Genomic DNA, 15,000 nt, shown 5'->3' on the forward strand with positions numbered 1-15,000 from the left:
TTTTTTGGGGGGGGTTTTGGGGGGGTATCCGACGATGCGTGAATAAACAGGGAAAAGCGCTTAGTACTGAACATCCGCCTGTCATTTACTGTAGTATTCACTTTTATGTATCTTTCATATACAGCATATATACCTCAACTGAGAGCCCACGCCTGAAGAACTAAAACGCAAGCTAATAAGTATATAAAAAAATATATGTAGTAAAATCAGCAATTGAGAAGGTTAAACACACAACAGCATTAAAAAGGAAAACTTGCCACATGTCTTAAATTTACAAGCACAAGCATCAACACCACAGCCTTGAAGACCATCCCAAGCCACTGCAGTAGAGGGAATAAAAGATCTCTGCTTGTGATATCATGTCACCTCAGAAACAAATAAATCCTAGCGCTCTGCAAAAGCGAATAGCACGAAGTAGCTACGCCTGGTGAGCAGCCTATGGTGTTTATAGAAGAAATTCCTTGCTGATAAGGATGTTTTGGAACATGGCAATACAGGATGTCATTCAGCGATGATTTAAGACAAAATCAACAGTGTTTGCGAAAAACCATCACTTCGAGCCTGCTTCTCTACGAGATCCAGATCTGGGAGTCTTACGTCTGAACAGGAGAACATCATTCCAATAACTGAACTTAAGAAGATCGGAAGCGAGCCATTAGCAGCATCATTTCTAGAGCCACAGGAATACTTAAGATCAATATGTATATATTTCTGACATAAATAGGAATTTGTGCTTTGCAAGTGGGTGGTGAATAGGACCGTCTGAAGTCAACGTTAAGCCCCGAATCTTCAAATAGCCAGAAAATGCAAATTCAGTTTGAACAGACCAAAGAGCATCACAGATCGGTATCTGTTTAATAATGAAGTCTCAATTTGCTCAAGTTCATCCTCGTGCCTTACTGACTATACCATTCAGTGATCTGTTCCAAATCCCTATCTACTCTTGCGATATCTTCATCTGTACCATCTGTCCTAAATCACGTTATTAATAGAGATGACAAACAAACGGTACTTACTAGAGGAACACCAACCAAGACAGATTATGCTCCTTAACAGCACCAACAGCATTCTCTCTCTGGTGTGTATTGCCTTAAAAAGCTAATGATTCATGTGTAGGACCCTTGTAGCTACATAAGCCAAAGGCTACACTGAAATCAATTTGATAAACTCTGGATACGAACCCACTGGCAAGGTCGCCTTGATTGGAAGTGGTCAGGTCTACAAGACATGCATAGTGTTTCCTGTAAGCACACTGGCTGTCAAGAAGCAAGTTCCTAGATTCAAGGTACTAGTATACTATATGACCCTAAATCGTTTCTTAGCAACTTTGAAGAGCAATCGAAGGATGCAGGTAGGTATAATATATTACAAATAACATCTAAACAGTTTCAGTATCGTCACTAAATTGTTGTCCACTGAATCTGCAAGAAACAGTTTCCTGTATTTCTGTTTGTATTTAACACTTGAACAATAAATTTGAAAAGTAAAAAGGCTGATGAGGAACAATGTACAGATGCTCTTAAGTCTCTGCTTGTGAACTCTGGCCAAAATATAAGATTTTGGCGTAACAAATAATGAAAAATGCATTTTCTGACATGAAAGGTTCACAGACGTTACGAGTCTTCCATTTTTTTTCGCAGCTAGACTACATTTCATACGTTTGGTACACGAAGGCGTCTTAGACCAACAAGATCTCATTTTTTATCCATATTACGGCTAAAGACATAAATGGCAAATAGACACACATCATTAGATATTTGAAATAAAAGATGAAATATATTCTTTAGTAATTTTCGAGAAAGCGAAATCATTTAGACCTCTAAACGATAAAACCTTTTACCGGAACATTACAAGCAATATATAAGTAAAATCATTCTATTTTGTCGTACGGTTCTCAAAACGAATAATTAGTGACAATGTAATATTTTTTACAAATAAATAATCTCTCATCGAAAAACAGAAATAAATTACCATACCACGAACTTTTAAGATGGCTAAATGTTTTATGTTCCACTCTCAATATATATATATATATATATACATATATATATATATATATATTATATATATATATATATATATATATATATATTGTTTTGATATCAAATATCGACATAATTTCCATAGTAAGAATTTTGAAGCAGAATATTTCTACAGCCCATTTTTCAAAAGGAATTCCTATGATCAAATAATGAGATCATCTTTATGCGACGAATATAATAATATGCTAATGTTTCTTAGGCCCATTTCCAAAATGCAGTTAACGAAAACAAGCACCATTAACTCCGAAGCCCTTCAAATGAGAAACCCTACACCCAACTTTCCACAATTAATTCCCCCCAAATATGCAACCAACATTTTCTATGCGTTTTGTGGCGTCTGTCTGTTTATTTTTTCTTCGCTTAAATCAAGTTATGAGGAGTCTGCAAACCGCATTCATTTTCGCTTTTAATCTGATTTGTGGATGGAAAAAAAAAAGAGAGAATAACAATGTGGTTTTGAGGGCTCTAACGAGCGCAGGTGGTTTTTTTACATTTTGGTGATGTTCACATCAGCTTTCTTAAGACGTTGCTAGATATCTTTTTGAATTTAGCTTCTAATTTCACTTACACACACGTCAACCACCCCCCACCCCAGTTGCATCCCAAATCCCCACCCCACTACCACAGACACAAATTCAAGCACATCTCCAAAGTTCGGAATGACCACTTCACCTCTCAATATTCATGGAAGAAAATCACAGCCATAAAATTTAAACTGATGTATCTTTAAAAATCCAGGTCCCTGCCAAGTACGACTTCGGCTACGCCGTCAGGGACGACTACAGCGGCAACGACTTCGCCCACCAGGAAACCCGCGAAGGCTACTCGACCACGGGCGAGTACCGGGTCCTCCTGCCGGATGGCCGAGTCCAGGTGGTGACTTACACAGCCGACGAAACCGGATACCATCCCGTCGTCTCCTACGAAGGAGAGGCCGCGTATCCTGCGCACACGCCACAGCCTTACAAGCCAGCTCCTCATCCTCATCCTGCACCTTACAAGCCAACTCCTTATCCTGCACCTTACAAGCCAACTCCTTATCCTGCACCTTACAAGCCAGAACCTCGTCCTCATCCTGCTACCTTACAAGCCAGAACCTCACCTCATCCTGATCCTTAAAGCCAGAACCAGTCCTCATCGCTCCTTACAAAGCCAGAACCATCCTCATTCCTGCTCTTACAAGCCGAAACCTCATCCTCATCCGTTCCTTACAAGCCAGAACCTCGTCCTCATCCTGCTCCTTACAAGCCAGAACATCCATCCTCATTCCTGGCCTCCTTAAAACAAGCCAGAAAACCTCATCCGTAATCCTGAGCCTCCTTACCAAGACCAGCTCCTCATCCTGCACCTTACAAGCCAGAACCTCACCCTCATCCTGCACCTTACAAGCCAGCTCCTCACCCCCCTGCATCCTACGAGCCCCTACTTCCTCCTCCAACTCTCTACAGGCAAGGTCCACACCCCCCATCCGACTACGAGCCACACGAACATCATCACCACCACCACCCAGCTCCATACAATGCAATTCTCCCACACCACCCACCCATCTACGATGACCCAGCCCCATACAATCGTTATAAACCAAATCCATACAAATTGAGCCCATACAAACCCCTGTACACTGAGCCAAGCGACCATTCAGTGGAGACCTCTAGTGAGGAAGAAACGAAGTAGTTTTTACCAAGTGCCAAATACGATACTGAAACTGGTCTATATACAGACCTCCATCGAGTTTTTATTTAAACGTATTTTATGTACCTTCGTATTTTTTCCTTCATTCGCCTTGAATGGCGACTTTGTAGTAGTGTTTCTGCCGGATTATCCTGTCACAAATTGTTGATATTATGAACTATTTAAAATATTAAGATTTTTTTTTAACACGACCGTTACGTGGGACCTAAACGAGAAGTCCATAACTATGTAAAAGTGAATAATAATGATGGTGATGGTTTATTAGAGAAATCTACCTTGGACCGAGGTTCTCCACCATTATATCATCATGCGGGTTTATTCTAAGGGGCCCTCCTGTCTGGGCTCATTAAGTCAGTCATCATTATACTACATCCTGTGCTTGAAAACTGATGGGCCCTGCTAAAAATCATTATAACTTCATTATTCAAAACAGTAATAATAACAATCTGGGACTAAACTTCGCGGTATTATCTGGTTACATGACTATTACAAATACTATTTTTAATACTATCTGCATAATGTAATATATCCCTTTGAAATATATAGTATATATTACTCGAACAAGAAATGAAAATTGCACTTACAATATATATATACATACATACACACACACATATATATATCTATATATATATATATATATATATATATATATATATATACTACATAAAAAAATATATATAATATATAATATAATATATATATATATATATATATATATATATATATATACTATATATATATATATATATATATATATATATATATAATATATATATATGTAATATATATATATTATTATTCTCGAACAAGAAATGAAATTGCACTTACAATATATATATATATATATATTAAAATTTGGGAATGAGTAGAATTTTTTTTTTTTATTCGAGTAAGTGAAAAGTAATGAAAGAAATACAAAAAATAAAAAAAACAAAAAATTACCGATATCGATTTCCATATTAGTCTTTCAAAATGGTGCTCTCTGCTGAGAGAGTCCTTATTTTGTAGTTAATGCATACTATATCAAATAGTATGTACTGTAATATTTATCATTTCAGTGTTACATTATATACATTAGGTTAACATGTATCTCTGTGCTAAATAAAATAAAAATATATCTGTTGTTCGTTTATTTCTGTCTGTAAGAAGTTTGCCCCGCTATCATATATACGATAAATTTGTTTGTTTGTTTGTTTGTATGGTGTTTTTACGTTGCATGGAACCAGTGGTTATTCAGCAACGGGACCAACGGCTTTACGTGACTTTCGAACCACGTCGAGAGTGAACTTCTATCACCAGAAATACACATCTCTCACACCTCAGTGGAATGCCCGAGAATCTCACTCGCGGCCACCGAGGCGGCAGGCCAATACCATACCGATCACGCCACTGAGGTGCTTATATTTACGACAAATGATTTACCAACTGGGGGTTTCCGAAAATATATGAATACCTGTAAATCTTGGAGACTGACACCGACTCATAGTCATTATTTGAGCTTCATTAACTCCAATTGTATAAATGCAAGTCATTCTTTTTAAATTTTGAAAAAAAAAAAAAAAAATTCTGTACCACTTCAAGGTAACAAGGTTCCTCTAAGAACTTCAAATATCTATGGCAACTTCAGAAAATTTTGAAGATAGCAAAGATTGTTCTCAGAATCTCAAAACATGGCAAAGAAATTTCTAAAAGGATTACAATACAATTATTTTTATGGACTTTAAGGATAAAACAATCACTTCTGAGAACCTTAAGGATATCGGCAACTTATGAACAACCTGAAGAATTTCAAGGTCATTTATGTGACCTTAAGGGTGTCAAGGTCACTCCTCAGAACTTTAAACATTTCAATGTCACTCCTCAGAACTTGAAGAGTTTTCCAAAGGTCACTCCTCAGGAACTTTGAAGAAGTTTGCAACGGTCAATCCTCAGAACATGAAGAATTTTCCCAAGGTCAATCCTCATAACTTGAAGAATTTCAAGGTTAATATTACCTCAGAACTTGAAGAATTTCAAGGTTAATATTACCTCAGAACTTGAAGAATTTCAAGGTCACTCCTCAGAACTTTAAACATTTCAAGGTCAATCCTCAGAAATTTTAAAATTTCTAGGTAACTTCTCAGAGCTTAAGAATTTCAAGGTAACTTCCCAGAACTTTAAGGCTCTCAGAACTTGAAGAATTTCAAGGTCCCTCCTCAGAACTTGAAGAATTTCAAGGTCAACTTAGAACTTAAGAAGAATTTCAAGGTCAATCCCTCAGAACTTGAAGAATTTCAAGGTTAATCTTCAGCACTTAAAGAATTTCCAGGATCACTGCCTCAGAACTTTAAACATTTCAAGGTCAATCCTCAGAAATTTTAAAAATTTCTAGGTAACTTCTCAGAGCTTAAGAATTTCAAGGTCACTTCCCAAAGAATTTACTTTAAGCTCTCAGAACTGAAGAAAAATTTCAAGGTAACTCCTCAAGAACTTGAAGAATTCAATGTCAATCTCCTCCAGAACTTGAAGAATTCAAGGTCCAACTCCTCAGAACTTGAAGTTTCAAGGTTTAATCTTCAGAACTTAAAAATTTCAGGTCAATCCTCAGAACTTTGAAGAATTTTCAAGGTCAATCCTCAGAATTTTAAAATTTCTAAGTTAATTTCTCAAGAAACTTAAGAATTTCAAGGTCAAAATCCCAGAACTTAAAAGGGCTCCTCAAGAACTTGAAAATTTCAAGGTCAACTCCTCAGAACTTGAAGAATTTCAAGGTCACTCCTCAGAACTTGAAGAATTTCAAGGTCAATCCTCAGAACTTGAAGAATTTCAAGGTCAATCCTCAGAACTTGAAGAATTTCAAGGTCAACCTCAATTCATGAACTTGAAGAATTTCAAGGTCACTCCTCAGAACGTTGAAGAATTTCAAGGTCAACTCCCAGAACTTGAAGAATTTTCAAGGGTAATCTCAGAACTGAAGAATTTCAAGGTAAAATCACAGAAACTGAAGAATTTCAAGGTCATCCTCAGAACTTTCAAAAGAATTTCAAGGTCACTCCTCAGAACTTAAACAAATTTTCCAAGTTTTTCAATCTCCAGAAAACAAAAATTTAACAACCAAATTGTAAACATTTCCTAGGTAACTCTCAGAAACTTTAAAGAATTTCAAGGTCAACCTTCAAGAAACTTTTAATTGGCTCTTTAGAACTTGAAGAATTTCAAGGGTCACTCCTCAGAACTTGAAAAAATTTCAAGGTCACTCCTCAGAACTTGAAGAATTTCAAGGTCAATCCTCAGAACTTGAAGAATTTCAAGGTCACTCATCAGAACTTGAAAGAATTTTTCAAGGTCCTCACCTCCAGGGGAACTGAAGAATTTTAAGCTCAATTCCTAGAACTTGAAGAATTTCAAGGCCACCTCCTCCAGACTTTAAACATTTCAGGTAAAACTCCTCAGAAGAATTTGAAAAATTTCAAGGTCAATCCTCAGAACTTGAAGAATTTCAAGGCCAATCCTCAGAACCTTGAAGAATTTCAAGGTCAATCCACAGAAAACTTGAAAGAATTTCCAAGGTTTAATCCTCAGAACTGAAGAATTTCAAGGGTCCAAATCCACAGAACTTGAAGATGTCAAGGGGGACTCTCAGAACTTTGAAGAAGAATTTTCAAAGGTCACCTCCCAGAACTTGAAGAATTTCAAGGTCAATCCTCAGAACTTGAAGGATTTCAAGGTCAATGCTCAGAACTTGAATAATTTCAAGGATAATCCTCCGAACTTGAAGAGTTTCAGGTCCACTCCTCAGAACTTGAAGAATTTCAAGGTCAACCTCCAGAACATGAGAATTTCCAGTCATCTCAGAAACTTGAAGAATTTCAAGGTTCATATTACTCAGAACTTGAAGAATTCAAGGTTAATATTACTCAGAACTTGAAGAATTTCAGGTCATCCTCGAACTTTAAACATTTCAAAAGTCAATCCTCAGAAATTTTAAAAATTTCTAGGGAACTTCTCAGAGCCTTAAGAATTTCAAGGTAACTTCCCAGAACTTTAAGGCTCTCAGAACTTGAAGAATTTCAAGGTCCCTCCTCAGAACTTGAAGAATTTCAAGGTCAATCTTTAGAACTTGAAGAATTTCAAGGTCAATCCTCAGAACTTGAAGAATTTCAAGGTTAATCTTCAGCACTTGAAGAATTTCCAGGTCATCTCTCAAGACTTTTTAAACATTTTCAAGGTCAATCCTCAGAAATTTTAAAATTTCTAGGTAACCTTCTCAGAGCTTAAGAATTTCAAGGTCACTTCCCAGAACTTTAAGGCTCTCAGAACTTGAAGAATTTCAAGGTAACTCCTCAGAACTTGAAAAATTTCAAGGTCAATCCTCAGAACTTGAAGAATTTCAAGCTCAATCCTCAGAAAACTTGAAGATGTTTTCAAGGTCACTCCTCAGAACTTGAAAAAGAATTTTTTTTTTTTTTATTTCAAGCTCAATCCTCAGAACTTGAAGAATTTCTAGGTCAATCCTCAGAACTTGAAGAATTTCAAGGTCAATCCTCAGAACTTGAAGAATTTCAAGGTTAATCCTCAGAACTTGAAGAATTTCAAGGTCAATCCTTAGAACTTGAAGAATTTCAAGGTCACTCCTCAGAACTTGAAGAATTTCAAGGTCACTCATCAGAACTTGAAGAATTTCAAGGTCACTCCTCAGAACTTGAAGAATTTCAAGGTCAATCCTCAGAACTTGAAGAATTTCAAGGTAAATCCACAGAACTTGAAGAATTTCAAGGTAAATCCACAGAACTTGAAGAATTTCAAGGTTAATCCTCAGAACTTCAAGAATTTCAAGGTCACTCCTCAGAACTTTAAACATTTCAAGGTCAATCCTCAGAAATGTAACATTTCTTAGGTAAACTTCTCAGAACTTAAGAATTTCAAAGGTCCACTTCCCAGAACTTTAGGCTCTTACACTTTGAACTTGAAGATTTCAAGGTCACTCCTCAGAACTTGAAAAATTTCAAGGTCAATCTTCAGAACTTGAAGAATTTCAAGGTTAATCCTCAGAACTTGAAGAATTTCAAGGTCACTCCTCAGAACTTGAAGAATTTCAAGGTTAATCCTCAGAACTTGAAGAATTTAAGCTCAATCCTCAGAACTTGAAGAATTTCAAGGTCACTCCTCAGAACTTTAAACATTTCAAGGTCACTCCTCAGAACTTGAAAAATTTCAAGGTCAATCCTCAGAACTTGAAGAATTTCAAGGTCAATCCACAGAACTTGAAGAATTTCAAGGTCAATCCACAGAACTTGAAGAATTTCAAGGTTAATCCTCAGAACTTGAAGAATTTCAAGGTCAATCCTCAGAACTTGAAGAATTTCAAGGTCAATCCTCAGAACTTGAAAAGGAATTTCAAAGGTCAATCCACAGGAACTTGAAGAATTTTCAAAGGTCATACACCGAACTGAAGAATTTCAAGGTTAATCCTCAGAAACTTGAAGAATTTCAAGGTCAATCCTCAGAACTTGAAGAATTTCAAGGTCACTCCTGAGAACTTTAAACATTTCAAGGCCAATCCTCAGAATTTTTAAAAATTTGTAGGTCACTTCTCAGAGCTTAAGAATTTCAAGGTCACGTCCCAGAACTTTAAGGCTCCTCAGAACTTGAAGAATTTCAGGGTCACTCCTCAGAACTTGAAGAATTTCAAGGTCATTCTCATAACATGAAGAATTTCAAGGTCACTTCTCAGAACTTTACAAATTTCAAAGTCACTACTTAGAACTTTACAAGATAAAGCATCGTCTCAGAACCTCAATAAATTGACATCTCCTGATAACCCCAATTATATTAAACCAATTTTTGAGAACCTTAAGAATAAAAAAAAGGGCAACCTTTGAGAGCAATAGTAATTAAGAAAACAATTCCTGAGGAACTTAATATTGCCACCAAAGACACATCATGAAATTTCAAAGATAACAAGACATCCTCAGAAAATTTTACTTGACAAAATAATTGATTTGTAAGATTACAGTCGATAAAATCTTTCCTGGAAATGTAAGACCAACAAAATCATACCCTAGCTATTTAAGTTGACCTTGCATTTAAAAGTTATTTAGGAGACTTCAAATTAAAGATTCCATTCCTCAATATTAATTTTTTTCCATAAAAATCTAGTTGTAGAGCACAAGACTGTTTCTTAAAATGGTAGAAATAACAACTACAAAGAAATATCTCCATCCCACGAATAACTCAACGTTCAAAATCTTTCCAGGGTAATAACCACACCAAGACTTCAATCTTTCGAAAGCCAGTTCTGTAAACCTTTTAGTGCTTGTGTAGAATGAATGGCATGATGTTACTTTACAGAAGTTTTTAAATGTTTAAGCAATTCAAGTAGACTTAATGATGGATATTTAACAGGAATTCAAAGCTAAACAAATTACCAGAGAATCTTCAATTTAATGAATCGGTTTCTCTCCACAATGCTTTAAGACTTACCAGTCACATGACCAAATCTGTGCAACGCCATAATGAAGGCACCCTCACTAACATCTTGGCTACTTTATCCAAGATCTTGTTGACCTATACACAATCAAACAATCTTCCTATACCTTTCAACCATCAACCCACCAATTACAGCTTTTGGTCCTTCCTAAATGCCAATAAGAGCAAACAATCCTTCAACACCTGAGCCTTGTAACTTTTCCACAATCTCAGTGTATGCCTACTGGCTCTGGGAGTGCTAATTCTTAGCCTACTCTGATCTGAAAAAACGCCATGTGACCAAACCCCTAATGGACTATGACCCAGGAACTTAATGGCACGTCCAGCCCCTACACAAAGTCCCCCTCTCTACCATCAATTGTCTTTATCTTGGAGGAATAATAGTTTAACTATTATTCCTCCAAGGTCTTTATCTAACCCAATGCCAATCAAGCAACTCAGACAGACATTAATTTTTAGAGGCCAATTCTTAATTTTTTGTTTTTGTTTTAGTTTTTACAATTATACAAGGAATTTTGTTTTATTTTAACAGCCCTGATGATGTTATTGTGTGAACAATTACGAAACGTAGGAATAAAGACAGCTTGTACATGTGTGAGTCCTCTTTCCTTTAACGATGACATCTACGGCTGAGATCGACAGTTCTACCTCCAAACACTTATACTCTTTTACATTCCTGGCCCAGATGCGATTGCTACCACAACTAGGCCTAAAAAACTTTTCACAGTACCCTTGGCTGTGCCTATCATCCCTCAGCCCAAGTCTATAAATCTATTTTGTTTGCAATCATCTAGGCTATACCCTCTTAATAATAATAATAATAATAATAATAATAATAATAATAAATAATAATAATAATAATAATAATAATAATAATAATAATAATAATGAATAATAATAATAATAATAATAATAATAATAATAAATCCTCATAGTAGCACGAGTCTTCAAATGGAGAAAAACAAATCCACATTATAATGTATATATATACATATATATATATATGATATATATATATATATATAAATATATATATATATTTATAGAAAGAGCTTTCGGGAATCTGATAGGTTCCTCTTATCAGATTGATAGGGGGAACCGAATAGATTCCCGAAAGCTATCCTTAAAGTTTTAAATTTAAATATATGTACATTTACATAACTGTGGATTTGCTTCTCCAATAATAATAATAATAATAATAATAATAATAATAATAATAATAAAATAATAATAATAATAATAATAATAATAATAATAATAATAATGAATAATAATAATAATAAGTTTTATTAAAAATAATGGCAGAATTCACAGAATGATTTTGTACAATATTCTTTCAATTCTCCTTATGATTTGTTTTTCTGGCACGCTGGTATTATAAAGCAGCTGTCCAATATTCATCGTGCTGTAGGTCGTCAACGGAATTTCGGGCTGGTGTTATCAAAGGCAAACTGGTTATCAGGGACAGGCTGGGGTCGTCAACAGGTATACAGGTGCGTTTCGTAGGTCGGGAACAGGCCTTAGTCGTCAGGGGTCTATCCGGTATTTCTTGTTTTTTCTTCGTTTCTGGTTTTTAAAAGGCGTCTACATGTTTCGGCCACCTCGTTTGGCCATCTTTGGGACGGGATCGCTGAGTGCAATGGTCTGTGTCAGTTGTTGTTGTATTAAGCCAACACTTCTTGTTGGCACGGGCCTTTCCCTTGTTCGGCCCGTAGGTGATCTGAAAAGATTCTTTAGGTACACGGTTAGTTTTTTTTAAATTGGAAATATCTTTAGTTGTAGAGATAGGGGTGGACAGGGGAAGGATGATGGTGTCAGTAAGAGAGGGCCATCATGTCATATTATAGTAGAAGTATGTATTCACGCTATTTATTGCATTCGGGTGGCTTGAAGAAATGGGTACCTCACTTTTCATTGGGCAATACCTGTGACGTCACGAGCGATGTCATCAGGGGGCCCGTTGCTGGTTGGCTGTCCTCTTCGTGGGCGGAGCCTCAGCGGTCCCGTCCCGAAGATGGCCAAACGAGGTGGCCGAAACATGTAGACGCCTTTTAAAAACCAGAAACGAAGAAAAAACAAGAAATACCGGATAGACCCCTGACGACTAAGGCCTGTTCCCGACCTACGAAACGCACCTGTATACCTGTTGACGACCCCAGCCTGTCCCTGATAACCAGTTTGCCTTTGATAACACCAGCCCGAAATTCCGTTGACGACCTACAGCACGATGAATATTGGACAGCCGCTTTATAATACCAGCGTGCCAGAAAAACAAATCATAAGGAGAATTGAAAGAATATTGTACAAAATCAATTCTGTGAATTCTGCCATTATTTTAATAAAACTTGTTTGAAAGAAGGTCTGTTTCCAGCATACACAGATAATAATAATAATAATAATAATAATAATAATAATAATAATAATAATAATAATAATAATAATAATATAATAATATTATTATTATTATTATTATTATTATTATTATTATTATTATTATTATTCAAGAGATATTTCTTATTCATAAGGAACAAGCTCACCAAAGGGGACCCTGACTTCAAATTCAAGCTTCTAAAGAATTCAGTGTTCATTAGAAAGAATTAACAGAAGGTAACAAGAAAAACAGAGAGATCAGTTATTAGAAAAGAAAAAAAAGTTAACAAATTAATAAATAAATAGATAAAAACGTAAGGAAAATACCAGGAGATCTGTTTTAGGGTAGTAATGCATTGCATATTCGCCCCAACAAATAATCAGCCTCCTCTCCTTGAACACATCACCTGTCATATTACATTTCTTTTCTTGTACACCGCATCCTAGCCTACTTAAAACTCAAGACTAAATCTTTTGCATTTTCTCATATTTAGAGCAAACCACAAGGTTCGGCCAATTTTGGTGAATTTCACGCCACGCAGGATGAAGAGAAATACTTTTTTTTCAGCAAAAAAAAAGAAAGAAGAAATAAATTAAAATAATAAACAAAAACCGAAATCCTTCACTATATAAACCACCCAGTCGAATTGGATGACTGAGACATAAAAATAAATAAATAAATAAAATAATAATATTCACTATTTTAGCTACCGCTTGTGAATGTAGTTTACTATGATACTATGATGTTTCTTGGTAGTCAGAATGCTAATGACAACAAAGGCATTGGCGACAATAAAAAACACAAAGCAAAAATTACATAAACAACAGAAAATAACGTATGCCTAACAAACGCCGCCTTTAATTGGCGTAGATAATAAGACTGGCTAATTTAAAATATATAAAGGAATAGTAACGCTATGTAAAAAAGGAAATATATACAAGTACAGTAATGATAATTAAAAAGGAAATAGTATTAATGATTTTAAAAAGGCAATTACAAAATGGGAAATAAATAATCAAGCATATACGACATGATGTGATAAAACGACAATTAGGAAACAGCAGTCTCAAATGTGTGTATATGATATATATATATATATATATATTATATATATATATATATATATATATATATATATATATATGTGTGTGTGTGTGTGTATATATATATATATATATATATATATATATATATATATATATATATATATATATATATATACACACACACACACACACAAAAGTGCGTGCGTGAGTAATATGTCAACGTCTGTATAATAAATCCTTACAATAAATTTACAATTATTTCCCAGTAACTGAAATATACAAATTTACATAAAGGAATCAGTTTTTTAACCACTTATTGTGGTATAAATCATGCACGCAATTCCGCATGCGTCTGAGAGAGAGAGAGAGAGAGAGAGAGAGAGAGAGAGAGAGAGAGAGAGAGAGAGAGTCAGTACCATCGAGGTCAAGACGATAACAGTAATGACAATCAAATTCGCTCTCTCCCTCAAACCAATCACGTTACATTACTGTTTTCTTCGGCTTCCAGTCTGTCCGCTAAATGATCGGAATAAATAACTGTAATGAGATCTCGCTCATTGTTGCTTGTATCACAGACTAACGGCGTTGGTCGAAAAAGAAAGTTAGACAAAATCATTACGACGCTGTGAATGAATAGTAACACCTGCTCGTAGAGCAATGGTTCTTAACCAGGGGTATTTTAAATTTTCACCATGAAATAACCTAATCGGTTTATCAACATCTCTCCTTGCATTTGTCTAGTATTTATAAGAAAGAAAATCCCAAAATTAATCTTGACTTGAAATCTGTGTAAATTATTTATTGTCTTCAATTAGCTGATTAATAATTTTTGTTGTTTCGAAATTGTTGTTAGAAACGAGAGAGAGAGAGAGAGAGAGAGAGAGAGAGAGAGAGAGAGAGAGAGAGAGAGAGAGAGAGAGAAATATATATATTTGAGTAATGAAAAGACCACGACTAGAAGGGCATGAAGAAAAATGAATATGAGTACAAAAAATGTGCTCAAATTCTCCCCTCCTTCCCTTCCCACGTGTTTATTTGTTGCCTTGTGTTGTTGTTTAACACTGCAAGTAATTCTTTGCCGGTTCCTAAGGGGTGCGAAGATGCCTATGAATATAATTCAAGCAGAATATATTTTTAAATAAACGTTATATTTTCCTGAAAAAAATATTTTTTTTGCTTCAGAAGTGTTCTGAGATTGAGATAAACCTAAACTTAATTTCCTAATGAAGTGGCAAAGATGCAACAGATAAATGAAGATAAAAAAACGTGGTTTTGTTATTAATACACATCACATCAACTTTGCATTTTTTGCATTTTTTTGTATTTCAGCAATCGGGGGGTACGAGAACTGACTGCTGATTTGAAAGGGGTGAATAAA

The 15,000-nt window shown here is 35.3% G+C and overlaps 2 protein-coding genes across 2 annotated transcripts in view; one reads left to right on the forward strand and one right to left on the reverse strand.

Annotated features, from left to right (window-relative positions):
* The window catches only part of LOC135226927 (nematocyst expressed protein 4-like), a 7,822-nt gene extending 4,661 nt beyond the window's left edge, over positions 1-3,161 (forward strand). Inside the window, exon 3 of the mRNA XM_064266606.1 lies at positions 2,781-3,161. Coding sequence (XP_064122676.1) covers positions 2,781-3,161 — 381 coding nt within the window. The remainder of the gene's footprint in view (positions 1-2,780) is intronic.
* Positions 1-15,000, reverse strand: part of LOC135195001 (tetratricopeptide repeat protein 1-like) — a 297,291-nt gene that overhangs the window by 222,367 nt on the left and 59,924 nt on the right. The gene's annotated exons all lie outside the window — the stretch shown is intronic.

Source organism: Macrobrachium nipponense, chromosome 15, assembly GCF_015104395.2.
Source record: "Macrobrachium nipponense isolate FS-2020 chromosome 15, ASM1510439v2, whole genome shotgun sequence".
In the NCBI taxonomy this organism is placed as follows: Eukaryota; Metazoa; Arthropoda; class Malacostraca; order Decapoda; family Palaemonidae; genus Macrobrachium; species Macrobrachium nipponense.